Source organism: Sceloporus occidentalis, unplaced genomic scaffold (genome assembly GCF_023333645.1).
Source record: "Sceloporus occidentalis isolate IW3139 unplaced genomic scaffold, rSceOcc1.0.p SCAF_3, whole genome shotgun sequence".
Classification (NCBI taxonomy): domain Eukaryota; kingdom Metazoa; phylum Chordata; class Lepidosauria; order Squamata; family Phrynosomatidae; genus Sceloporus; species Sceloporus occidentalis.
The window spans coordinates 60785151-60811101 of record NW_028316983.1 but is presented as its reverse complement, the minus strand read 5'-3'; the positions used below and the strand labels follow the sequence as shown (position 1 = coordinate 60811101).

At 42.0% G+C, this 25951-nt stretch overlaps 1 protein-coding gene across 2 annotated transcripts in view; it reads right to left on the bottom strand.

Moving 5' to 3' along the window:
- The window catches only part of CCND3 (cyclin D3), a 103472-nt gene that overhangs the window by 4846 nt on the left and 72675 nt on the right, over nucleotides 1-25951 (bottom strand). Inside the window, exons 1-4 of one of the 2 annotated variants that reach the window (XM_089514624.1) lie at nucleotides 18306-18527; nucleotides 14751-14966; nucleotides 7534-7693; nucleotides 5262-5404 (exon numbers count right to left, since the gene is read on the bottom strand). In XM_089514624.1, the coding sequence (XP_089370750.1) occupies nucleotides 5262-5404; nucleotides 7534-7693; nucleotides 14751-14966; nucleotides 18306-18515 (729 nt within the window). In that variant the 5' untranslated portion in view covers nucleotides 18516-18527. Of the gene's footprint in view, nucleotides 1-5261; nucleotides 5405-7533; nucleotides 7694-14750; nucleotides 14967-18305; nucleotides 18528-25951 lie in introns of those variants that run through there. The other variant, XM_089514625.1, reaches the window with a different exon arrangement.

Below are 25951 nucleotides of genomic sequence, written 5' to 3'. Positions count from 1 at the left end.
CAGGAAGAATGCTGATTAAAGAAATTGGGAAGCATTATAATTAGGGCTTTGCACAGGAATTAAAATACTGTAGAGAAAGGGTAAGAGAACTGGACTTCCCAATTCTACTCTGCAATATTTCCTGAAGTATTTAGAAAGCTAAGGAAAGGCCACAGCTCACCAGATGCAGTTGCAGACCCATTTTCAGAGGGAGCTTGAAAAGACCAGCACCTGGGATAAGTTGTTTTGGGGACATTCTGGTAGTTATTTTTTAAAAAAGTAACTTGCCCCAACCCTTGAGACAAACCCCTGTCTGAAGCACTACAGAGTTGCTGCTGGTCAGTGTGTCAATACTGAGCTGTATGGACCTATGTCCAGGTCAGTTCAGACCAGCTTCCAACATTCTCCACAACCTTGTAAGATAGCTACAGTGAATCAATGCCACATACACACATTGACGGCTTTGGCAATCACAAGCATTTGGCAAGTTTGCCTTCTAGAATCCTGAGTTCTTGCAAGTGTCAGGTGAACTGCACTCAAGAGAGATGAACAGCAAAAGACATAGACAACTTTATAGCCACATGGATGCTTATATAGCATCTACAGTCATGGAAAAAACATTAAGAGCTAAAAAGGTTTACTCTTGGTGGAAAATGCACAGCCGCTAATCCTGACAAGCATACGAGGAAACTGATACAGGTGATATGCCAATAGGAAAAAAAGTGAATATAGTTGTGAGGAAAATGTAAAAAGTACAAAGAAAGTACCACTCACAAAAATGGTACTACACCCCCATCAAAAGAATTACTTGTACTGAAGTAAACCATTTATGTTGTTTAGCCTCAGACTAGTACCCTAAACTGATGTTATCCTTCACACATTCACTTGGTGTATTCTCTGGGCTCCCAAGTAAAATGGGACAGGCAAGAAAGATCAGTGCAACTGAAGATGCAGTCAGGTTTTCCCTATGGACAACTGCCAGAACAACTTAATGTGAAGGGAAGAGATGCATGTATATACACAGGATATCCCCTGAACACTGTTTCTTGGTGTCTCAAGCATCTCATCAGCCCTCTAACTCATCCCTCAAAATAAGAATGTGGAATGTTACTTTTAAAAAGGAACACATTGTTTCACTGCCAAAGAGACATTTCCAGGTGCACAAGAGTAACATTACTGTTTCCTAATACCATTGCTGGAACATTACCTCTGCAGGAAGCATCATAATTTCTCCCAGCTCTGCAGTCTAAGAATGCTCTAATATTAGAGTTCAACTGCATTCTTAGAATCCAGCTCTAGGGGAAATAAATTCATTAATAGTTTTTTGTGGGTTTTTTCGGGCTATGTGGCCATGTTCTAGAAGAGTTTCTTCCTAATGTTCTCTGAAGATGCCAGCCACAGATGCTGGCGCAACATCAGGAAGAAACTCTTCTAGAACATGGCCACATAGCCCAAAAAACCCACAAAAAACTATGGATGCTGGCCATGAAAGCTTTTGACTTCAAATTCATTAATGTTTCCAAGAAGCATCTGAAAGAATACTAGTAGATAATGAAGCTTTGTAGGATGCACTGCCTGAAATTTGTAGAAAGAAGGACACTGGGAATGAAGACAAGATTAGAGGAGAGGGCAGACTACAGCAATTAATGGAACATTGTTGCCCTCTCATCCCCCTCAAAAGACAGAACAGCCTTCCCACCTTGCAGGGGACCAAGACAAGTGAGAATAAACAACTCAAATCACTGCTTGAAGCCTCTACTCACTGATTCTTTAATAGTTGCCTGTTACACATGGCAGAAGGCATGGCAAGTAACCTTATGGAAGAGATGCTGACTTGTCCTTCAAATGTCAGATCAGGAGACAAGACATTCAAAATAAACAAAAAGTGAAAAAAGAAGCCAAAAAGAACTGGGCAGGGGTAGAGACCCCAACTGACAAGATAAAGTGAGTACTCCCAACGTTCCCAATGGCATTGGGCCTTGGTGACTTAAGTGCATCTAATCTTCTCTTTTTAAGTTGTCAGTCTTTTATAATCCTTGTTCCACCTGCCACCTGTTCACCATTGCATTCAATCAAGAGTGCTCACAGGCTCAGAAATCTGACTTGGCCTCATTCTCAAGAGCAGCTTGCAGGCAGCTGGCTGTGGGCAACTGAGAAAGACTGAGGAAAAAAGCCAAATACATTCGTAGACAGTCTTCCGCTTCATGACTATCAGGGCAAGGATCTGCAAAAAAAAGTACAGTTCCTCACTCCCAGTCTACCCCTTCCAGTTTTCACCAGGTAACAGAATATTTTCCCCCTTTAAAAAATAGCTTTGGCCTTTGATATCTTGCTGATGCCAAGGGAAAACTCTGAAATGCCACTTGAAGTGAACATCTCTAGACTCCATATTTGACCCTGACAGGAATCTGACACCAGTCCACATGACCAGATGCTAAGCTGGTTCCAGCCTTCCCTAACTGGCCAAGACAATCTTGAACACCTGTCCAATCAGTGCATGGATGCTTTTCAAAGGCCTACTGTGTATTTAAAAAAAAACGCAAAAGGCAGAACTGATGTGGGCATCATGCAAGTAATCAGTGGAGGTGCCATCTGCAGTTTGCAGCAATCATACATTCACCCGCAAGCCAGGAAGCTGGCAGGGCACACTGGGAAAACGCAGTTGGACTTTGGAAAAACAGCCAAATTCATGGCAACCCCCACAGACAAGAGAAGACTCACAGCCTCTCACTGGGCTGGCTTTGTACCAAAAAGGGAGTGCTGGCTTGGGAATCAGGATAGAAGCAAAGAACAGAGAGGAAGGCTGCCAGCCAGACGGCTCAGCTAGTAGAGGGCTCAGTATTTTCCTGTGCTTGCCATGGAGCCTGTGCACCAAGCAGGCAAAGAAAAGCTATGGCATCCTCCGTTTCCGGAGGTTCCAACACCTCCACACTGGACTGGAATTTAAAAAAGTCTTTGCTACTCTCAACTGTATTAGTTTGTATACTGAAGAAAATAAACTGTTGTACCCCACATCAAGTTATTACTCTTTAAGATACTTGGAACGTTTCTATACTCTTGACACCAGAAGCTTGTAATGCTATTAGCATCTTTTTTCCAAATCCAAATATCAAGTCACAAGCATGCTTCTGGATGCCACAAGAATCCCCACAGGTTTACCCTTCAATCTGGAGCTTCCCATGCTCCATTTGAACTCCTTCCAGAAGAGTGCCTTGGAGCAGACTAGGAATGTGCAACTGTGCCAGGAACAGGGGACAACTTTCACTCCTGAGTACCACTGCCAGGCACACCTCTGCATTTTCAGAACAACAGAAGTGATGGTATATTGCTTGTGTCCCCCCCCCCCCCCCGCCTTTGGGCTGGTTTTTGGCCCTTTTGGGAAGAGATGAAGGGTATGAAGGGACAGGGTGGGAAAAGTCGAACTGGTTTGGATTAGCATTGGTCCATTTTGGACAATTTCTGAGTGGAAAGCTGTGGTAGAAACCAAATGCAAAATGTTCAGCAGTATGAGTAGGAGGCATAATCAGGGAACTAACAGGACCAGCAGGGTCCGTGGATTTCAAAATCTTAGGGAAAGAAGGGTTACTGAAAAACAGTAGGATATTGAATGCATGTTGATTCTACTAATAATCTGTGATGTTTTTACTAAAAGGCAACACCAGCGGTCCCAATAGATAAGATAAATGGATGGAGAGTAGGACATCTATGCCTAAAATTTCAGAAAAAATATATATATTTTTAAATTTGCAAATTCCTCCCTGCATCCCTGTGTTTATTCAACATGTGGGATGGGAGAGAAGTTGGGTGAAACCTAGCTGAACTCATCCCCACTGGTGCACATTTACACATTGTATTTTATTGTTTTTAATTCTGATTATTTAATTTGTAGTTTTATCATCGGGATGGGGGTTGGGTAGGGATTAATTTTGTATTTTATTGTATTTTTAATGTATTTTACTGTTGTAACCCGCCTGGATTCTTTGTGATTGGGCGGGATATAAATAAATCTTATTGTTGTTATATCCCCCTGGCACTTTGTGCAGTGCATTAAGAAAGATTGTAGTGATACCCTTCTTATAAAAAATGACATATCTTAAGCACACTTCTCAGGTGGAATGAAGGATTTTTAATTTGTGTTAGTTAAGACTGCAATAGTGAACATTTACCAACAGAGTTCCAGTAAAACTCAGAGTGTCTTACTATTCTGAGTAAACCTGCATCAGACTATATTATAAATTAGTAACATGAACCACATGAAGGAAAATGCTATTTATTTATTTACTCTTTCATTGACCCCTCTTCCTTGATTCTGACCATGTCTACTCCAATTCTCAGTTTCTTCCTACTCTATTACAGTAGTCTCATCCTTTCTTCACAATGAGGTACTTAGAAACATGCCCTACTTTGCATAACAAATAGCTTGGATTTTAAAAAGAGACTATAACTTTCAGTCCTAGAACCTGAACTCTTTGCTCAGTTTTCAGAGTGGCAGCTGCTCTATCTAGAACCACTGATCAGAATTCTTCTCTGAACTACATTTCCAAATGCTTGGGGGGGGGGGGGGGGAAGACAGCAGCAGCCCAAGAAATTCCTCAGCTTAATGCTCCTGATTTTATGCAACCATCATTAATCTGATGCATCATAACTAGTGATGCTGTGGGACTGCAAGTCCCATAAGCCCCAGCCAATGGTATGGGATGAAAACAGATGCAATTTAGCAACATCTGGTGGGTCACACATTTCCCAGTAATGAGGAATCAAAAACTGTTATAGGGTTGTCTTTTCCACCTAGATTACACAATGGAAAGAAATATGAGACCAAAGCACTTATAACCATGATAATAAAAAAGAATTACCTGCCATCATGGGTCATCAGTCTTGTTCAGATACCACAGCTTTGTTAGCAGAAACATTTTATGGCTGTCACATGTCTTTAAAATACCAATGGACAACTGAGGCTCTTCCCAATGTTGTTGGACTCTAGTTCCAAGCATTAACTGACACTGGCTAGGACTGATGGGAATTGCTCACCCTGCTCTAAAATCAACATGCTATCAAGTATGTGTAGTGTGTACTGAACTACAATTTGTCTATCCAGTGGCTTTTGCAGAAAGATGCTAAATGATGCCTAGTGTCATCAGAATATCTGGCTTTTTTTATAAATAAAATCCTTTTTGAATGTGGGCATTTGATTGACAGTGGCTGCCCTGGAGTCAAGCAGAAAGTGAGTTTCATCTCAGTTTCTCAAGTCTTTCTTCTGTAACTTCAGGGTGAATACTCACCACCTCTGTGCCAGTAATACTAGCGAGCAACTCCGTAAGTGCCTCATCAGAAAAATCATTGGATGAGGTAAAGAGGCCATGGACTGCTGCTCCAATGCTGCCCGTAGCAATCATGGAGGGTGGGTACATAGTAAATGTGTAATCTACAAATACCAAAGGGAGAGAAAACAAATTAGGAGAAAGGAAGACAAACAAATCCACCTGCTTGCTACTACATTTAGTACAGTATGCCACCCAAACTGAAAGGGGGGAAAAAAGCTTAAGGCAGAGTCTACACACTACATAAATTTAAAACTGAAAAGTAAGCAAACTTAAGCTGAATGAACACAGTATTTTACAGCTTAGGAATGCAGCAATGGCAGAAGTACAGAACATCAGCAAGATACAAAGTCTTTGTACTTTAGAAAGACATGGAATAAAAGTTTCTTTTTATCTTATTTAAAATAATTATATCCTGCCAAATCCTCCACCAGTTAGCCCTCCACATGCAATGCAACAACACATTAACAGGTCCTGTTCAGAATTCAGTAGATCTCACTCCTAGGTAAGGTCTTCAACCCTACACCCACACTGCTCTAAGGAAGCCACATTACACTTAGTAAGACCTACTTCTGAATAGAAATGTGTAGATTGTACTGATTTCCCCAAACCCATCAGATCTCCAAACTCATAAAATATTCTTAAGAACTGGGTCTGCAGCCTCTTTTATATTCTATCCAGAATATGTCAGGAGATCTCCCCTAAGAGAGAATTCCACATCCAGAGGAGCCATGATAAAAAAAGTTATCTTCTTTATGGTCATTTTCGCCACACATAATGACAGAACATGGAGCAGGGCACCTAGTGATAGTCGTAATTTGCAGGAGAAAATGTGAAGTGATGTATAGCGCAAACTCCCTCGGAGTGTAGTGGAGTCTCCTTCCTTAGAGGTCTTTAAACAGAGGCTGGATGGCCATCTGTCAGGGATGCTTTGATTTAGATTTCCTGCATGGCAGGGGGTTGACCCTTGAGGTCTCTTCCAACTCTTTGATTCTATGATTCTATACATTTGTATGGCATTTGCAAGCCATCCCCCAGCTACTAGGCTGTGAAGGGCTTTAGAGTTTAAAGTAACTTTTCAAATTTATCTCAGAAGCTAACTAGTTAGGAATTTGGAAATTGTGCATAAGATTTTCACACATTTTGTAAGCTTACAGAAATATTTTTGCAAAAAAATGCTATACTGTACTTCTGTTATCTAGGAATTGTCTGCACAAATAATGGACAGGAGAAGGATATATGGGCATCAAATGCATCTATCGCTAATCGTTATGCGTACTTCCTGTGGAAGTACTGTTAACATTACAATGCACTAGCCCTCAGCAGCTGAACATTCTGCCAACTGTATGGGAAGGAAGAAGGAAAAGCATTACTGCATGACACATTCTCCATTCACTTCCAGGTCACTCCAAAGTGATTGGAGAGTACATCCTACAATTGCTTAGGAACCACAAAGTGCTTCCTCTTCCCCATACTTGAAATAAAAAAAACAGAATGAAGCGCAAATAAAACCAATGGTACATGGAACCTGTCTGAGATGTTTCATTACATGGCAACATCCTCTTTTTGACAGCATGTTATGAAAAGCAAGCTAACATTAAAGATGCATGTGACTGTGCACCTTTGTCCTTGCACTTGTAACAGAAAAATGCAGCTGGCAGACATGGCAAAGTTCAAATCTTATCCCTGACTGCACAAAAACCTCAGGACTGATCTGATGCCCGTTTTGGATGATCACTGGAATGTGAGTGGTGAGCCAGGCATTCCATCACAATTAGCTATGAAATTTATGAAACTGGCTTATCATTCAGCAATAAATTCGAAGTGTCTGCTCTTGCAGGCAATAGCAGTTGGATGAAGGCCTCTCACAACAGAATGTCTGGGCCTGTCCTTGTTAAGCAAAGTAGCATTATTTTTTGTGTGTGAATCTACTGGATGCCATTGTTCAATTGATAATCTTTATGAATGATAGATCATTTAACTTAACATATTTGTTACATAGAAATCATCCCTGCCTTTCAGTTCAAAAGAGTTTAGAAACCAAAGCTCAGACAGAGGTAAAGGGATTTGATATTAAACAGAAAGATGCTCAATCTCTCTGGAAAATGAGGACCTTAGGTAAGATTTAGAATATGTTTAACATAGTTAGGAAATAAAATCAAGGTCTGCCTTATCTTAGCCTTGTTCACTACTGAGCCACACTTTGAGAGAAGTTTTATAGCTCAAACTATACCTGTAGCACACAATGCAATGAATGTCTGTGCATGTTTCTTCACCAAATCCACCTTGTCCTGGGGAAGCGGCAGTCGCTGGAGAATATGATCCAGGAAGTCATTTGCTATTATTGACACTAGGTCCCACTTTAGTTTCTCTAGAACTAAACACTCCCAGTCCTGAATATACAAAAACACAAAAAATAAAATTAAAAAAGGAAACAGTGTTATGCAAAAGCTGTCTTTTCTATTAGATATCTCAGAGTAAGTCAACAGGATCCATGAACTGCAAAAGACATACAGCTTACTTCATAAGCCATCCCAGCAAATATTACAACATTCAATAAACAGGAATCTACTTTGGAGCTTGGGAATGATACTCCAGAAGTCCACAACCAGCATGGCTAGTCACTGTTTGGCTGAGATATGCTTGCCTAGGAGCTTACCATGAACTGCCAAATACTGTAAGGGATAAAATAAAGTACCACGTACAATCAACTAGAATCCATAAAAATCACAGTCACTTTCTATGTGATGGAAGGAGGCTCCACAATTGTTGCCACGAACATACTACAGTCTAGTCTATTGGCTGCAGTAAAAAACAAAACCTATATTCCCAACAATGCATGGTCCCCTCTGCCCTCCAGCTAAGAGTCTAGAGCCTAGCCCAGGCTTTCCTCTATGAAATATCTTTCAGATGATTTGGACTAGAAGACCCATTAACCTCAGCCAGCATGGCCAAGTCAGAGATAATGGAAATTAAAGTCAAAAACATCTGGAGGGCCCCAAATTGGGCAAGGGTCATGTAGTTCAAACTTTCAGAAATTCAGATGCTTTTAGGGACATCAGACTAGATGTCTTCTTCTCTTGCTTTAAAAAAAATATCATCCTATGTTTATTCCTTTCTTCCCCCACCCCCAGCAACTGTAGAGCATGGGAAAAATTCTTAATTTGCTTAACAAAGGAAGGAGGAACACTAGATTTCCTGGCAAATGTGAATGCAGGAGAGGTGCTATTGCAGTCTACCCCAAACAGCAGACACCTTTTTCTTGTACTTTCCTCTCAAATGTAAATAGTGGGTCAGTTTAAATCATATGGAGGAATCTTTTTTTATGTTGAAAAACACATGTATTTGCTTTTTCCTTACAGCTGGACACCTCTGAGGGCTGTGATCTTATTTAATGAATCACTGCAATGCCTCAGAACAAGGCAGACACTCAAATGCACTGAGCAGGGGCCAAAGGACAGAGGTAGAGCAAATGCACCCCATGAAAAAGTCCCAGGTTCAGTCCTTGGCATCTCCAACTGAGGCTAGGCAATAACCCTGCCTAAAACCTTGGGAGATCCGCTGCCAGTCATTGGAAACAATGCTGAGCTAAATGGGCCAGTGGCCTGACTCAGTATGAAGCAACTTCTGTTTTGTTTCTACAGACTGTTACCACTTTCAGTTCTGATCCAAGAGTGAAGGTGGCCTGTCCTTAATTGAGTACCTGGCCCAAATATGTTTTCTGTAACATTCATATTAGCCTGTTTCCAGCATAGGTGGACAACTTGTCGGCTGTGTTCTATATGTGGCCCTCAGCCATTCCTAATACTGTCCTCAACTTGTTTTCTCTATAGCGCACTTGATGAGCTAGGCAGCAAGGACAAACCACTGTCTTGGTGTCCCTATTAGCAGTCCATAAGCAGTGCTCTTGCTACTAAGGTCACCAGGAGAGACTTTGATCTTCTTCCCCACCCAGAGATTTTGAGATTGATGTTGTCTGGAAGTGGGGACAAGTTACAGAGAGCAGCTAGGAAAGTACCTTCTATATTTGTGCACTGAGATGGGAACTGGAAAGCCTAAGTAAATGTGTGTGTGCACATACACAAATGTACATGCTACACCTAAGTCCCCAGCCAGCACTTTTGCTTCAGGGCCTGGAAATTCTGTTGCTCTTTGACTGGTATCCAAGGTGGAATTACAAGCAGTTTGCTCTGGTGCCTTGGGTCAGAGAGAAGCCTCTTAGGTTCACTAGGGTTGCAAGTGCTCACTCTGACCATGCCCCAGAAAAGGTCTGCTGGTAAACCTTTGCAGCACATCCCCTTATGGGAACAACTGAACTGAGCTATCATAGAAAAACAACATTTCCATGTATCAAACTGATACCAAAAATCAAAGGAAGGACACTTGTCACAGGTGCACTTAGCCACTCAACCCACTCAGCAACAGATGTAGATAAGAAAATGAGCAGGAGAGGAAAAAAATCCATTTTGTAAAAAGGAAACTTCAGTTAAATGTGTATTTTTGTCTGCCTGATGAGGGATGACAGTTCAAAACACTATGGTCTCTTGATGAAAACTAAAACAACTTCAATCAGCCCTCCTATGCTCAAGTGACAGTAACTGCCACTTGAAAAAACTGGGGGGAAAGTGTATGGGTTGTGGATATCCATATGAAACTGAGGCCTGGTTTATGCAGAACAAGGTGACAGAATCAGAAGTGGTAGACTAGAGGACTGCATCATTTCAGGCTCCTGGTGTAAGGTGCCATTTTTAATGTTCCCCCACATAAAATATTCCCCACAAGTAAAATTAAAACTTAACATATCAGAAACTAAGATTGTAAACCAGCCTCTTCTTACTGCTATGCTACTGTTCTATTTGAAGGGAGCATTTTACAAAAGGAAGCATTCACAATCCATTTTATATGCTTGAGTGGAACAATCTATTCTACTACTACATGTTCAGACCAGTTTATATAGCATGTTTGACAACTCCCTAAAAGGTGGTGGTGGGGATTTTTGTTGCTCATCCAGTTATGTTTGGGGATGTACAACTGATATCTTTGCTAAGAAATAGCCCCCAATATCTATGGGGCAGTGTAGAGCATCTTAAAGAACAACAGGACTGGGCAGACCAGATGGTACATGAATGAACTTTGAAAGCAGATCCCATCAAAGCAAAGACCTTGTGACCTGCTGACATTAAATGCTCTTTCTAGCCATCTCTGTAGTTAAGCCTGCATGCAGCAGATTGGCTGAATGAATACATTGCAAGGCAGCTTAGATAATACCCGTGGACGGAAACCCAGTTTCCTTCAAGTGTATAAATTCCTTGTTGCATCATTTCCTTCTCCTAAGAATAACTTCATCATGATTTTGAGTGCTGAGCTGGTGTCAACAGGCATCCTTTTCTGCAAGAGGAAATTGACCTACTGAGAAAGCGAGGAAGCTTTCCTCCCAGGAGCTGCTAAGGAGCTGGCTTGTTGCTATTTCCTGATAAGTTGCCAGGATGTAGCTATTGTCCAGACCTTGATGAAGAGGCTTTCTCCTTCCTCTCCCTAGATCACTCTCACTGCCCAGTTGTGAAAGAAGAGACACATGGGACATTGTTAGCACATAGGAGGGAAGTAGCAGCTCTTTGCAGTTGTGTAAGTGAGATATTAACACTCTGAATCCCAGAGCCAGATGCCATCCAGCAGTACCCAAGGGAGTCAGAGACTCTTCTTAACGGCAGTGATCTTCCAAAAGCAGGATGAAAATCATTTTACAATCTTAGAGCCCAAAGACAGAGGGTATCTCAAAAGCAGATCTAGGATCAAGGGACAAATTCACATTCTTATCTGTGTTTCCTGAGCACTCGTCTATGGCTTCTAATATTAAAGTCTTCCATTCAAGACAATGCACAATGGCTTTGGGATCTTCTCGGCTGGAAGACCCACCTCCTTAACATGTTCAAAGAAACCCACTTCTTTTTCTTAGTTATAGAGACAGCAGCTGAAGCTCAAAACTATTAACATGTCCACCACGTCCACTGTTCTGATGGGAGAGATGGCCAGGTGCCACATTCCAAGAGCTGATTTTCCTGAGTATGTTGGCCACTGTGGAACTCAAATCTCATTCTTTTCATATTCTATCCCTGCTTTGTATTCCCTAAGGAGTAGAAAGGTCTATCTATCTCTAGCAGCTATATTCAGTTGCCTCTGAAACATACCCTATTTTGCAGGTAGAGAATGGCATCAGGACTGGTAACCAGTCTGTGCTCAAGATGACTTCCAGGGACTTACATGAGTCAACAGGAATGGCTTGTTGCCAAGTCACACCCTAATTATTAGGAGTGGAAGTACATACCAGGATGAATTTCATTTTACAGCAAAGATACACTGCAAGTGAAGATTACTGCTCCATTAACTCACTCCGGTCACATGGTCATTATGTTCATATAGTAAGACTGAACAATACTTTTTGTTCAAGCAAAGCAGCAACCACCCTGCATGTGCCAAAAAATAAGGTGCATGGAACTAAAGGGTTTTCCCCATTTACATTTGCATTAAGAAAAATTAAGACTCTCTTTCTCTCAACCCACATATGTTGCTTCTCACTCACTTCCTTCAAAAAAATAAAAATAAAAAAATTCTAGCTGCATGTTGATTAACCTGGCTTTGGCCTAGAACAGACATAGAGAAATTGCAGCATTCCAGATCTTGGTGAAAGACTACTACCATTAGTGGCTTCTCTACTGGCCAAGGCTGGCAAGGTCTGATGAGAATTCCAACAAAATCTGGAGGGCCACAGCTTCCCTAACCCTGATCTAGAAAAATCATGTTTTGTAACACACAGAGTGAATAAAATTAGTATTTTTTAAAAAACACCCAATAAGTTTTTTTAAAATTTAAGTCAAATTTTAATCTCTTTTAAAGAAAGTATCTCCTAAAACTTGTTTAAAATGGCATCACAGGTCCAAAACATACTGCAGAAATAATCCAGTCTGAGTGTATTTTGGACCTAAAAGTAATACAGTCATAGCCTCTATTCATATTTTCATTATTAACACAAGACTTTGGAGAGCAAGCACTATTTGGAATGACAATTAAATTATGTATTCAAAAAGCATTCGTATATCAGTAAGGAACAATGCAAACAATATGTATAAACACCAAGCACAGATAGGAGATAAGGAAAGAGATTAGATGAAGAAAATGAAAGAAATTCTTATTATATGTTTTTCTTTGCTTTTTTGTTTTATTTTATTTATGTTATCTTTTATGTTATGTCATGTTTATATTATGTTATGTTTACATCTATGATATGTTTTATGTTATAATAAAATATTTTTTAAATTATGTATTTATTTTTGTGTAAATTATGAATATTCAACATTGGCAATTAAAATAACATACACATCAATATTGACTGGCAGATGCACCAGCTAGCGAAGGAAGATGTTAGGATGGGGTGCCCCACTGGTAGAGAGGAGCTCTGCCAAAATGTGTATATGGCAGCGGGCAGCAGGCTGGTCTTTAGAAATGGTGCCATTTCTGCAATTTTCCCCACCACTACCCTTCAGATTGTGCTGATGCATATTTGTTGCCAGTAAGATGTAAAACTACTGTTCAAGCATCACTAGTCTATGCTTCTGGAATATTCTGGGCAACTAACCTTCAGGTAAACAATCTTAATTTGTGTCCTTACATGTGTATAGGAAATGTCAAACAGAAATCCTTGAGTTCTGTATTGTTCCCTTAAAATATATAAAAATTCTGAAATTTTAAAAAAAAGATGACCAAAAATTTCCAGTTATGTGTAATATAGGATTCTTCCTAGTTGCAAGCAGAATATGTTTTAATTCTTGCACCAACTAGAATGCATATTTATTCAGAAAAGGATATGAAAGTTGGAAATGTGGTTTCATTCAGTTATTTAAATCAGCCCTTTTGCTTTGGCGGCTTACGCTTCCTTGCTTTAAAGCAACCCATCCTGACGTGTTGCTTTGTGAGCTGGTTGAATCCTTCTGTATGTGCACATACTTTGCTATACCCAAAGTTCCTCTTTCAATTCTGATGTGAGGCTGGCATTAGAATGGGATGGCAGCCTGGCCTGACCACTCTGATCACATTAATCCAGCATCTCTGCTCATGATCCACAGTGCCACCTCAAGATGCTTGTCCCTCAACAAGGTCTCTGGAGCTAAAGTAAGAGGGTAGCTATGCCACCCTCTTCTTTGTCAAAGCCTAGCAGAAAGGTTAAAAGGTAAGCTCATATCTTTCTTTCTTTTCTGAAAGAAAATAATCCATATCTGAATTTACTTTTGTGTGTACACAACCAGGATTCCACTGTAAATAACAGCACATGACCTGCTCACCCTTTGCCATGCCTTCACCTTAGAGGACTGGTGAGGAATTATGCACTTCGTATAATTCCTCACCAGTTGCTATGCTGACTAGGAGTGATGGATGTTATAGGCTGAAAATATCTTGACACCTTAAGAACTTTTGTTTTCCAGAAACAGAGTTTCACGTTCAATCAAAAGCTTTAAACCACAGGACCCCAATGAAAATCCAACAAGTAATATACTCTCAGAATACATAATATGTGCATATTACATTTGTGGTTGAAAATATGTCCTGCACTCATAAGGACCTAGTACAGGACAACACCAGCTGAGATAGGTGCTGCCTTGTTAATAAAGCACCCCTAACTGGCTGAAAATTTTAAATCAGTTAACTGATTTTAACTGATCTATTAATCTTTTAGTAGAGAAACTATTTTGTCACCAGTCCAGGCCTGTGGCCATACTCTAAGAGTGAACAAGAGCAGCAACATGTTCTTAACAATGGAATGTCTTAAGTGAGATGTTGTCTTACCTGTTGAATGTACTTATGAGCTCTGCCAAGTCTACAATTGGAATGACTATTGGAAACAGCCATGCTGTTGTAATATCTACACTTCAATTCCAAATAATACTTTGCTACACATGCAAACCCCAGCATCTGTCATAAACATTCTACGGCAGTCAGCATCAAAGGGAGAGTGCAAACAGTTCTTACATTCAGGATAACCTATTCTGTCCAAACAGAACCGGTAAACTAGTGAGTTCTCTTCACATCCGGCAACCTACAGGATTCCCCTTTCCATACTATGGGGATATGAGAACAGAACAGATTTCTTCTGGAGCTCTTTGCAATCCTCCTTTCTTTAGCCATTCCTAAATAATTTGAGGCTTTCAACCTTCAACTCCAGATCACTTACAAACAGCTATTACTGTCAGGAGGAAAATCAAAGAATATGAAAAGAGCATGCTGCCAGAGCCACAAAGAAGTGTCAGGTCTACTTGGAAAAGAGCAGGAAAAAGGAACAGCTATGCCATACAGGAAGAAGCAACCACCGTGCTTATCCATTGCTAGGCATTGGCAGCACAAACTGACCTGTTGAAATGGAGAAGGAATCCTATAACCAGAGAAAGGAAAACAGCTTACCCAAACTTCACATGGTGTGATGGAATTGTCTGTATAGATGCAGAGTTTCTCCACGCTTAGAGGTGTGGTCTCTCGCAGTTTGGAGGCCAGAAGCATACAGACAGCTCCCAGAAGCTGCAAGTGGTTTTTGCGGGTAGGGACACAGGACAGGTAGCGATCGACGTAATTCATAGCCAAGGGAAACACCTCCTCTTCACACTTCTGCTCCTCACAAACCTAACAACACCAAACAAACAAAACTAAGGTAAGGATGTTCATGAACAGGTAGGCATCCACGCTTATCCACATAGAAGCTTTAAGAAAAACATTATCAAAATACTCTGTATGAATGTAACTCTGAGGAAAGACAAAGAGCTTAAGGGCCCTTTCCTGATACACAGTTATAATGGAATACCTGTGCTTTAATGGCCATGGTTCAATCCTACAGAATCCTTGGATTTGCAGTTTACAGAGAAATTAGAATTCTGAGCCAGAGAGCTTTAGCACCTGACCAAACAACAAAAACCAGGATTTGGTAGAACATTGCCATGGCAGTTAAAAGGGAATCATAGTGTTCTAATTATGTAGTATGAAAGGACACTAAACTGCTTAAATAGGGAACCCAGGGATCAAGCTACAGTTCCTTTCCCTGCCATAGACTTCTTCTGCAAACTTGGGTTGGTCACTGAGACATACTTTCTACCTGAAAATTGGAAACATTTTGCTTCTTCACAGGATTCTGTGGAAAGACATAGAAGTCAATCTACACAGGTACAATAATATTACAATAACCAGGCCTTAGTGAAAGAATCAGACATAGCATTTGCTGCCAGGTTATCTCCATGTTAAAACACATAACAGTATTTGATATGGGCTTAAAACTTTAATTCAACCTCCCTCAAGCTGCTGCTCTTCAGCTGGGGATTTATATTGACATATTTAAATACTGACAGCAATGAGCACTTTTAAGGTCCCATTTATTCCAAGTCATTCATGTACTGAGGGCAGAAGTCTTTTTTAGTCAGCAGCAATTGCAACCAGATTTTGAACACAGAACCACAGTTAGGTTTTGTAAATTCTGTCCCAGTGTGTCATGTTTAGTGAGTAAGAATCAAACCATTCCTACTCCTCTACAGAACATTACAACCCTGTCCCTCTGAATCTGATGCCAGTACAAACTCCATTGAAATGAATGGTATGTGCCCACAGGAAGCTATCAAACGATGACAATATTAACCAAGAATCATCTTTGGAATCAAAATGCTAAACAAAAGGGGGGAAAGAGCCTCAACTTCCAGTCCCTCTTTCTGACCACTGACTAGACTAAGTTACCGAAACACTGCCCACATTGAATCCAAGAAATTGGTGTTAACAATTAACACTGGATTTTATTTTTCTGCAAAAGCTTATTCTTTCTTGCACAGCTTTACTACGGGTTAGTAACAGGGCCATTTTTGCATGAATTTGTCATGACTGGGTTTTCCTGTTTTAAAGCTTTTTATTAGTCTCAATTATCACTTATACACTGAAATGGGCTTCAAAGAAAATAGTCCAGCAGATTTACAACGGAATACAGAAAGTTGAGGAAATCACAGAAAGAACCCTCAACAGTCTGTTTTCCAAGATGATTGCCAGAATGTGTGACACTGACTGACAACACAGCAGGAAAAAGAATGAATTCTCTCCCACTCAGTTTCTGAGTTTTGGAGAGCCTACATTCCCGGGAGCCATTCCTACCTCCAGCCAGGTGACCAGGCCAAGGCAAGGGGCTCTTTACAAGCCCCAGTCTATGCGCCAACCCAGCATGGCACACATTCTTCGAGGAAAGTGGCAATTTATAGTGATTTTTTCCCCTTCAAAATACTGTTTGCAGAACAGTATCTTGCACAGAGGGGTGAAAAGAAATAGCCAAATTCATAGGGCATTTGTCTTTCAAATTTAGACAGGCCTAAGAAGGTCTTCGGAATCTACCCTCCCTGTTTTGCACAAAAATCTAACAAATGAAGCCCCATTGCTTCATTTTCTGAATTAGAAAAGCCTTGCCAATTGAATTTCTGCCTGTGGTTTAACTACAATCCAGCCTGAGTAGAAGTAGGGAATGTTGTTGTTGTGTGCCGTTAACGTTTGGTGACTGTAAGGTGACTATGGGACTTCCTCGGTAAGATTTGTTCTGAGGCTGAGAGTGTGTGACTCACCCAAAGTGATCCAGTGGGTTTCCATGGCCAAGTGGGAATGTGAACCCTGGTCTCCAAAGACATAGTTCTGCTCTCAAACCACACTGGCTCTCTGGTGAAAATACTGGATGAAAAGCTACATTATTTGTTTGACTTAACAATCAAATCTTTTGTTGGATTTTCCCCCCACGATTGACCCAACGTATTCCTTTCCTCCAAGATGCCTCCCGTTCCAGGCAGAGATCAAAGTCTGTCTGCATCTGACTGCTCCTTTCCATTTTCTGCCCTCTCTTCCACCTGGATCTCTGGCTCTGAAAATGTGCAGATTTGGGGCAAGGAACCTCAAGCAGTCCCTGCATCTTGCGCAGGGCAAGAGAGGGCTCTGGGACCCCTAGAGGCCGCCTTACACCTCGACAAGGAAAAGGGGCTTCATCAGCCGGCCTTCCAGGACCTTTCCCTCGGCATGCGCCAACAGGGTGCTTTTGCAACAGCACCCCAAAACCAGGCCAGATGGGGCCTTTGCACATTGTCAGTCATTTCATCTCTTCATCTGTGGCTCTCCCCAACTCCAAAGAGATTGGATCCATTATAAAACACGACACCCCCTCAATACTGCCCCACAAAAAATACCTCCCCCACAAAAAGAGGCTGAATTTCCCCTCTAGCCCCCACAGGTTCTTCCACATACAGGCCTCAATCCTATGCAACCCCTTTACCTGGGAGTAAATCCCATGAAAGCTAAGTTTCCATCTAAGAGGTGGCTGCCCTCGGAAAGCATAGTCAGCCATTTCTATCCGTAGTTTGAAAATATGGGGATTGAGGTGGGATTACAGCAATAAATATATATGGATGGGCACACACACACAGGTACAGATATAGATATTGATATATATGGGCACATGCACACATATAGGGAGATATATATATATATATATGGAAATATATAGAGTTATGTCTATGATATAATGATTTGAGTGTTGGACTATGACTTTGGAGACCAGGCTTCATCAAATCCTTGCTGAGCCATGAAACCTCCTGGGTCAAGTCACACTTTCTCAGCCTCAGAAGATGGCAATGCCACCCCCCTCCCCGAACAAATCATGCCAAGAAACCCCTAGCGTTGCTATACGTCGGGAGCGTTACTTAGGGGCCCCCGGCTCTCTCTCTCTCTCTCTCTCTGCCCCTTGCCTCCCTTCCTGGGCCTTGGGCATCCTGCCCTGCTTTTGGCCGGGGAGGCCCTGGGGTCCCCGCACTTACCTGGAAGTAAGCCCTGGATAAAAAGGAAAGGAGGAGGAAGGGAAGGAGGGCCAGCACGAGGCTCCTTTTGTCTGGAGGGATGGAAGGGGGAAGGGGGAAGGGGGGTGAAGGCAAGGTCCCGATCCCGGGCGGAGGGGGCACCCACCTCCAGCATCCAGAAGGCCAGCATGCGGCGCATGTGGGGCTGGACCTCCCTCTGGAGGCACTGCAGGGAGGAGGCGCGGGGGCTGTAGCGCTCTTCCTGCCGGAGCAGGTTCCGCAGCACCCGCCCGTCCTCCAGCAGCCGAGGGTCCCGCGGGGCCCGCACCGCCCGGCCCCCGCCCTGCTCGGCGCACAGCAGCCCCAGCTCGGCCATCCCAGAGGCAGCCCGGCAACCAGGGAGGAGAGGCAAGGAGAGGGCAGCAGGCGGCAGGCAGCAGCACCAGCCCGGCCCCGCGGCGGATGACACTCGGGCTGCTGCCCGCAAGGCCAGGAGCCTCAGAGGAGGAGCAGCACGGCAGCCCCCCTCCTCCTCCTCCTCCTCCTTTCTCTCCTCCTCCTTCCTTCCTTCCTTCTCTTGTTCTCCTCCCCTTCTCTTCTCCTGCCTCCTCTCCTTTTCCTCCGATCCTTCCTCTTCCTCCTCCCCTTCTTCCTCTCTCTCTCTCTCTCTCTCTCTCTGGGGCCCTGACTGGAGGCCTGGCGCTGGCTGCCTCCCTGCCTGGGCTCCAGGCCACGAGAGGAAGAGGAGGAGGAGGAGGAGGAGGAGGAGGAGGCTGCCTTCCTGATCCACATCCCCCTCTCCTTTATTAATTGCTTTTTAAATATTAAATATTCCCCCCCCCCTCAGCAGAACTCCAGGGGAGGAAGAGGAGGAAGTGCTCTCTCTCTCTCTCTCTCTCTCTCTCTCTCTCTCTCTCCCTCCATCTCTGCCCCCAAATCCAGGCATGGCCTCTTTGGTCCTCAGTCCAGAGACACGGAGCAGGCAAAGAGAAAGGAGAAGGGCTCTGGCCCAGATGCAAGGAACAGGAAGCGCCCCCCAAAACAAGGCCAAAGGCTGCTCTTTGCCCCCAGATATGAGCCATCATCATCATCATCATCATCGCCCAAGATCCACAAGGGAACAGTATGCAAGGATACCATTTCAAGAAGCATCTGCAACAAACTCTTGCAGGGCAGAGTTGCTCTGCTGACTCCGTTGTGCCCTTTCCAGAGCCCCATTTCTGCCCTTCAGTCATCAACTCTGTTGTTGGTGGTTTGTGCCTTCATGCTGCTCCCAACTTAGAGGCAACCCTAAGCCAAGGCACAAGGCTTCTTTGGCATTCTTTGTTGATAGGAGGTTTGCCACTGCCTTTGAGGCTGAGAGTGAGCGACTTGGCCAAGGTGTCACCCAGTGGGTTTCCAGGACCAAGGAGGGATTCGAACCTTGGTCTCCCAGAGTCTAAGTCCAACACTGAAGTCACCCTACCACAACTCCCCCTCTCCCTCTCCCACAATACTCTTATTTTATTAAACCATCCACCTGGATCTTGGAAATGAACTTACAGGCAGTAGAAGTAGATTCCCTGTCTTCTTTTAGTGGCTAAAAGCGTATGTGAGCCAGTTGCCAATTTGTTTGGGTTCGTTTAGAGAGAAAAATGAAATGAAGATTCATTTCTGAAGCCTTCCAGGTTGGAGGATGAAGGAACTTGTTTTCAATCATGTATTTTATCCAAGAACGTGGGCTAAGGAATAGGACACAGGGCTGGACTCCTTACCATCTTTAAAAATGAAGTAGGAATTGACCCACCAGAATTCTACCCACAAGAAACAAATTTAGGCCTGAATAACTGGTTAATGCCTTGCAAAGGGATTTTGCAGCACCTTTGAGACTAACTGAAGGAAAGAAGTTGGGAGCATGAGCTTTCGTAGACTTAAGTAGTCTCAAGTCTATGAAACCTCATACTGCCAACTTCTTTCTTTCATTTAGTCTCAAAAATGCTGTAAGATCCCTTTGCATACTGATTTTTCCAGACTAACATGGCTAACTGTCTTTGAATTCAGTTGATGCCTTGTTTACACATGTCTGCAGACCATCCCTTTTACTGTGCTATTTTTCCAGCACTCCAGTCTCCTTTTATACATGCAAAGGGATCTTCTAGCACTTTTGAGACTAACTATGCAAAAGAAGTTGTACCATAAGTTTTCATAGACCTGGTCTACATCCCTGCTACAAGATCCCTTTGCATACTGATATTCCAGACTAATTTGGCTTTGTCTCTATACTCTTTATGTGATGGAGTGACCAGACCTGGACTCTGTGCAGTATTCTCTACATAATATCCCTGCTCTCTCCCTCCATCGGATACTTCAACCCCTCCAAAAAGAAAGCAGAAAAGTCATGGCAGGGATGCATGGCTCCACCATGTCTAGGCTCTTCTTCCAAAATGTGCATTACTTTGTCCTTTCTTACTGCATCTTATTTGTCATTTTTGTTTAATGGTATCCGGTTCCGAGAAAATCTTTTGGCGTTCTTTTGGAAAATGTAAAGAAAGGTCACAATGAGGCTTATACCTGGCTGTGCATCCGGTTGCCTCTGCTGTGAAAGAATATTTTGAAAGTCTTTGGAGTTTCTCTCCTGCCTGTCCCAAAACGTATCACAAATGATTTAACCAAAGAGTTTGTGCACAAGCGCCTAGTGACACCTGTGGCTTTGTTGTCTGAGAAGGCTGGGTGTCCTGTAATGGATAAGAGTTTTAAGCTGCCATGCAGCAAGTTCCCAGCTCAAACTTTGCCTCAGAGCATAGCCATACCACATAATTGCAGCAGCTTGATACTACTTTACCCTCTTTGGTTCCCTGGCACATAATCCTGGAATCTGTAGTTTGGCTAGTTATTTAAAATATTCTGGCACACACCCTAGTAATACTGCACTACAGTCCAAGTACTCACAAAACTACAAATCCCAGAATTCCATAGGATGAGGCCACACCAATTGAAGTATTATAGCCGTGCCATAATAGATGGAGGGACTCAATCAAGGAAGCCCTGAGTATGTGGGAACTGAGCAGGACTGTTGATGGCAGAGTGACTTGGAGGTCTCTTATACATAGGGTCACCATAAATTGAAGTCAGCTTGACGGTAGTTAACAACAACAAATATGGACACGCGTGAACTCCCAAGAGGATATTTGCACAGCTTTACTCTCAGCCTTTCCTCCACCACCCATTCACCTCCTTTCCAAAATGTGGAAAACACAGCTCTGATCAGATTTACAAAACTGTCCCAAGATAACCACATGGAAGCCCTTTGGACATTCTAAGCACAGTATACATGCTCATTGTTTCTATCCGTGTGACTTTGTTAACAGAACTTTTTATAATGGGATTATCTGATAAAACAACTGTCTTGTGGGCAAGAATGAATGAAAGCAGACAGTTCATTAGATGACCATAGTCAGGCTTATTCTGGGATGAACAGATTGTAAATGCCATTTCCTTTGGTGCGCCAAGGCATTATTTACCAAAGGATCCACTGATGAATGGGACAAATTCCAAAACACTGACCATTCTGGCCATGAAAATCTCTTTTAAAATACCCTACTGTTCTGGCCTCAGGACAAGAAGATCGTCAGAACATGGCCTCAGGGCAAGAAGAAAAAATAGGACAAAGTGCAGCTCTTCTCCCACTTCTCCTTCTCTCAAAGTTTCTCAATAGGAGGGAGAGTCATTTTGGAAACTTCTAGACTGCCTCACTAGCCATCATCTCAGGAGACATTGAGTATGGTTTCCCCCAAAAGCACACATCAAATTCCTAGCTAAGCATCTCCTTTTGCCTCTCACCCTCTTTATCCTTCCCCTTCTCCTCCATGCACAACTCCTAAATGACATCTTTTCCCCCTTTCTTCTACACTCCTTCTCCACTCTTCTTCCTCTCCCATGTTCTTTCTCCTCTCATCTCTCATCCCCATTTCTGGTTACATTTGTGTTCTTTCTTCTTCCCCATCTTTAATTGTCACTCTGCTCCCTCTCTTTTTCCTTTCTTCATCTTTCTTGCTACATTCATCTTCATTCCTCCCTCAATGTCTTCTCAATTCCTCCTTTGCTCCCAGCTCTTCAAGAAAACCTTGAAACTGGGATATATTGTATTAGCAATGACCATCACCGTCATCTCTATCTTCCTCTCCCAAATATGTAGTATAATTTTTAAAATGATGTTGAGAGTGAGACAATTCCATAATTTGACTGTAAAAAGGGAGGGAGGGAGGCAAGTCAATGAGGAACACTGGTGAATGGGAATAACCCATTGAAAGCATTGAAATTTTTTCCTTTGCTTGTTTAGAAAGGTTTGGTTAGTTGACAGCATTCATGTTTTTAAAACAATACTTACAGAAGTATTAAAAACTGGTTTGGGAAAAATGGGTTTCCTATTATTATTATTATTATTATTATTAACATATATTTATACAGGACCATATATTTACATGGCCCTTTACAGAAACAATCAAGTCTTTAAAGCTGAGCTTTCTTTGGATGGATTGCAACTCCCTTGTGTTACTCAAAGCAGTGACTACAGAAATGTTTCAAACAGAGCTGGGAATGTTTCTCTATTTATTTATTTTTTATTCAAAGGATAGCATAGAAAACTATTTGGTTAGACTACAACTCCCAAGTAGTGGTAAAAGGTGTCTTGGCAAACATTTGCAAAAGAGAGCTGGGGGGGAAATATGCCCCCCCCCCCCGAGTTCACTGTATAGCTTGGAAAACATTATTTCCAAGTTGATAAATATTTTCTCCTTTGTTAGACTTTTTGATTTTGTTTGAAGGACTTACTCTAAGTAGGCATAGTTGATAATAGTATACTGACATCACCAAGGCCCACCCCTGCAATATTACCATGGACCATTCCCAGGTCTCAGGTTTGGGCCCTGAAATCTCAGAGCTTGGGATATTTCTGGCCTGGCAAGCTTACTTAGAGAACAACCATTCCAAGAAACTAATTGGTTCATTGTGGCACTAGCTTTCATATAGTCATTCAACTTTTCTATCTCTGAAGAGAGCAATGAGTGATACTGCCTGGAAAATGAGGGTGACCGAACAAATTACTAGACCACGGATTGTTACTATAGAATTTAGGATTAGCTTTTTTAGTGAAAAAACAGTGTTGTTTATTTATTTTATTGCAACTTAAACAACTCAAAACACTCTGTGCAATGTATGTTCTGTAAAAATTTTAAATGCAAAAAGAATAAACGAATTGACTAAAGAAGGAGAATATAAAACCAAGATAGAGCTGGCAGCAGAAAATAAAACATCTCACCAAATAAAATGAAACCTGCCAGCATCTTACTAAACCGAATACTTTCTGTTATGCTATCAAGGACTCACTCAGTGAGATGTATTCACACACTCACACATAAACAGATTTCATTACCAAGAAATGGACAGCCACCCTGGCTGAACATGGCAGTTCTTTCACAGGATAATGGAATAATCACAAAGCAAGCCATTCTCTTCAATAGAAGTATCCAAAAACCAGTATGAGACTATTACAATCTCCCTTGACATTATGTGTCTTGTTCTTAGGGTGATTCACAGGAATGATGTATGCATTACAATCAGCACAGGGTTGGCTTTTCTTTGCCAAAGGATCCTTACCCTTGCAATAATACACAGAAACATTTACCACCATGGATCACATAACCACCCTGCATGTCTCTTCTCAAGGGTCCTCAGCCATGGGGGAACACTGAGTTTATTACTGAGACACTGGGTATGTGCATGGGTAGATGTGGGGCAACACCATGTGGAGCTTCTTTTCCATACCATTCCTGTGGCACCAATAAGGCCAAGACCAGACGTATATGAAGAGCAAGCAGGACTCAAACTTTCATAACTGTACAGTAATTAATTAACCATAGATTGCAATTACTGATAGTAACTGCAAGTCCCAGTCTAGATGAGACCACAGTGATGGTGATAGTTTCTATGCAAAATTTAATATTTAACAAGGATCTGTAGAAATAATGGTAGGGTGAAATAGAAGTATGGAATGATTATAAACATTAAAAAATAGTACAACCAAGAAACATGCCCATTAATACTTAATTAATTAAAGTCCAATCTCTGTCAAAGATGGAAACATTTCAGTAGGTGACATCACATTCAAAACTCATCTTAAACAGCTTTTACTTGAGTTTTAGAAATCTTCCAACCCTTGTGGCCATGAAATATTTGAAGAATCCCTGAGCAAAATATCTGTGTTCACCAATGCAGACCAGTCAGCTGAATTTAAGCTATGGCTACCTTCCATTCCATGATTTGTGGCCAACATCGTTTGGTTTGTACAAAGGCATCAAGTTCTGTGCTTTCAGTGAAAATAGGCAGAGGTTGTCTTCTTAGCCAAACATTGGGAAACCAGAGTGCTGGGTTCTCGTTCCTGAAGGTTTTCTGGATCAAGTATTTTGAAATTGAAGATACATGTGACACACTAAAAACAGTATTCTGCTTTATCCAGGGTTGGCTTCAGTTCAGCCTGGAATATTCTGAAGCAATTTAGAGGAACAGAAAGGCCAGGAGTGGCAGTGAGAGAGAGAAAATAAGATTGTTGCAAAACAGACAGTGTTCTCTGGAGGATGACTTGGCAAAACCAGGGTATCCAAAACCACATTATCAAGCCAAGATGGCACATGACAGATTCCAGCAACTTTGAAAAGCCTACTCAATAGCACTTTTAAAACAAGGCAGAGGATGAGGAGAAAACAAGAGCTTGTTCACTGATGATTAAGGATGGCTTTCCTGACACAGAGATTGGCAATTAGGAAAGGAAATTCTTGTTGAAAATTTGACAAACAAATACATCGCTGAGGGTTTCTCAGTTTCTAAGATACCAACCAAAGCTTTTCTTTGATGAATCACAGATAATTATCTTTCTTTTCTTTTAAAAACAAACAAGCCTGTGGATGTTGGAGATGGAGTTGTTGCAGCAATGAAAGTGATAGATCTTGACCAAATACTGGTATGCCTCAGTTTACAGAGCAGATGTGTTCCTGGGCATTACATGTTTAACAGAAACTTTGAAAACATAGAATCATAGAATTGGAAGGGACCTCATGGGCCACTGAGTTCAACACCCTGTGCAATGCAGGATCTCCAGCTGCAGTTCTCAACCTCTGGGTTACGACTCTTTTGGAGTCGAATGACCCTTTCATAGGGGTCGGTTAAGACAATTGGAAAACACATGTTTCTGATGGTCTTAGGAACCGAGACCAACATGAGGAACTGTATTAAAGAGCTGCGGCATTAGGAAGGTTGAGAACCACTGAGCTAGAGCATCCCCAGCAGGTAGCAGTTCAGCCTCTTTCTGAAGGAATCCAGAGGACGAGACCCCATCACCTCTCAAGGCAATTGGTTTCATTGCTGAATTACTCTTTACTGTCAGGAATATCCTTATAATGTTCAATTGAAATCCATCCTCTTGTAACTTCTGGCCATTATACTTAGTCCTGTCCATTTCCTCCTCTTTGTGATAGCCCTTGAGGTATTTAAAGAATGTGATAATGTCACACCTCAGTCTCTTCTTCACCAAGTTGAACAAGCCCAGTTCCTTCAACCTTCCTCATATATTTTGTTCTCCCATACCTCCTGTTGCCCGTCTCTAGACCTTCTCCAACTTGTCAATATCCTTCATAAAAATTAGGCACCCAAAACTGGGAAACTTGAAAGACTTTGGGACTAATGGAGGTAGGGGTGCTGCCTCCCTCACTATCCCTATGGAAGCTTCGGTGTAGACTGGACGAAGAAGTCGATTCCCACCTTACCAAGAATATCCAAAGA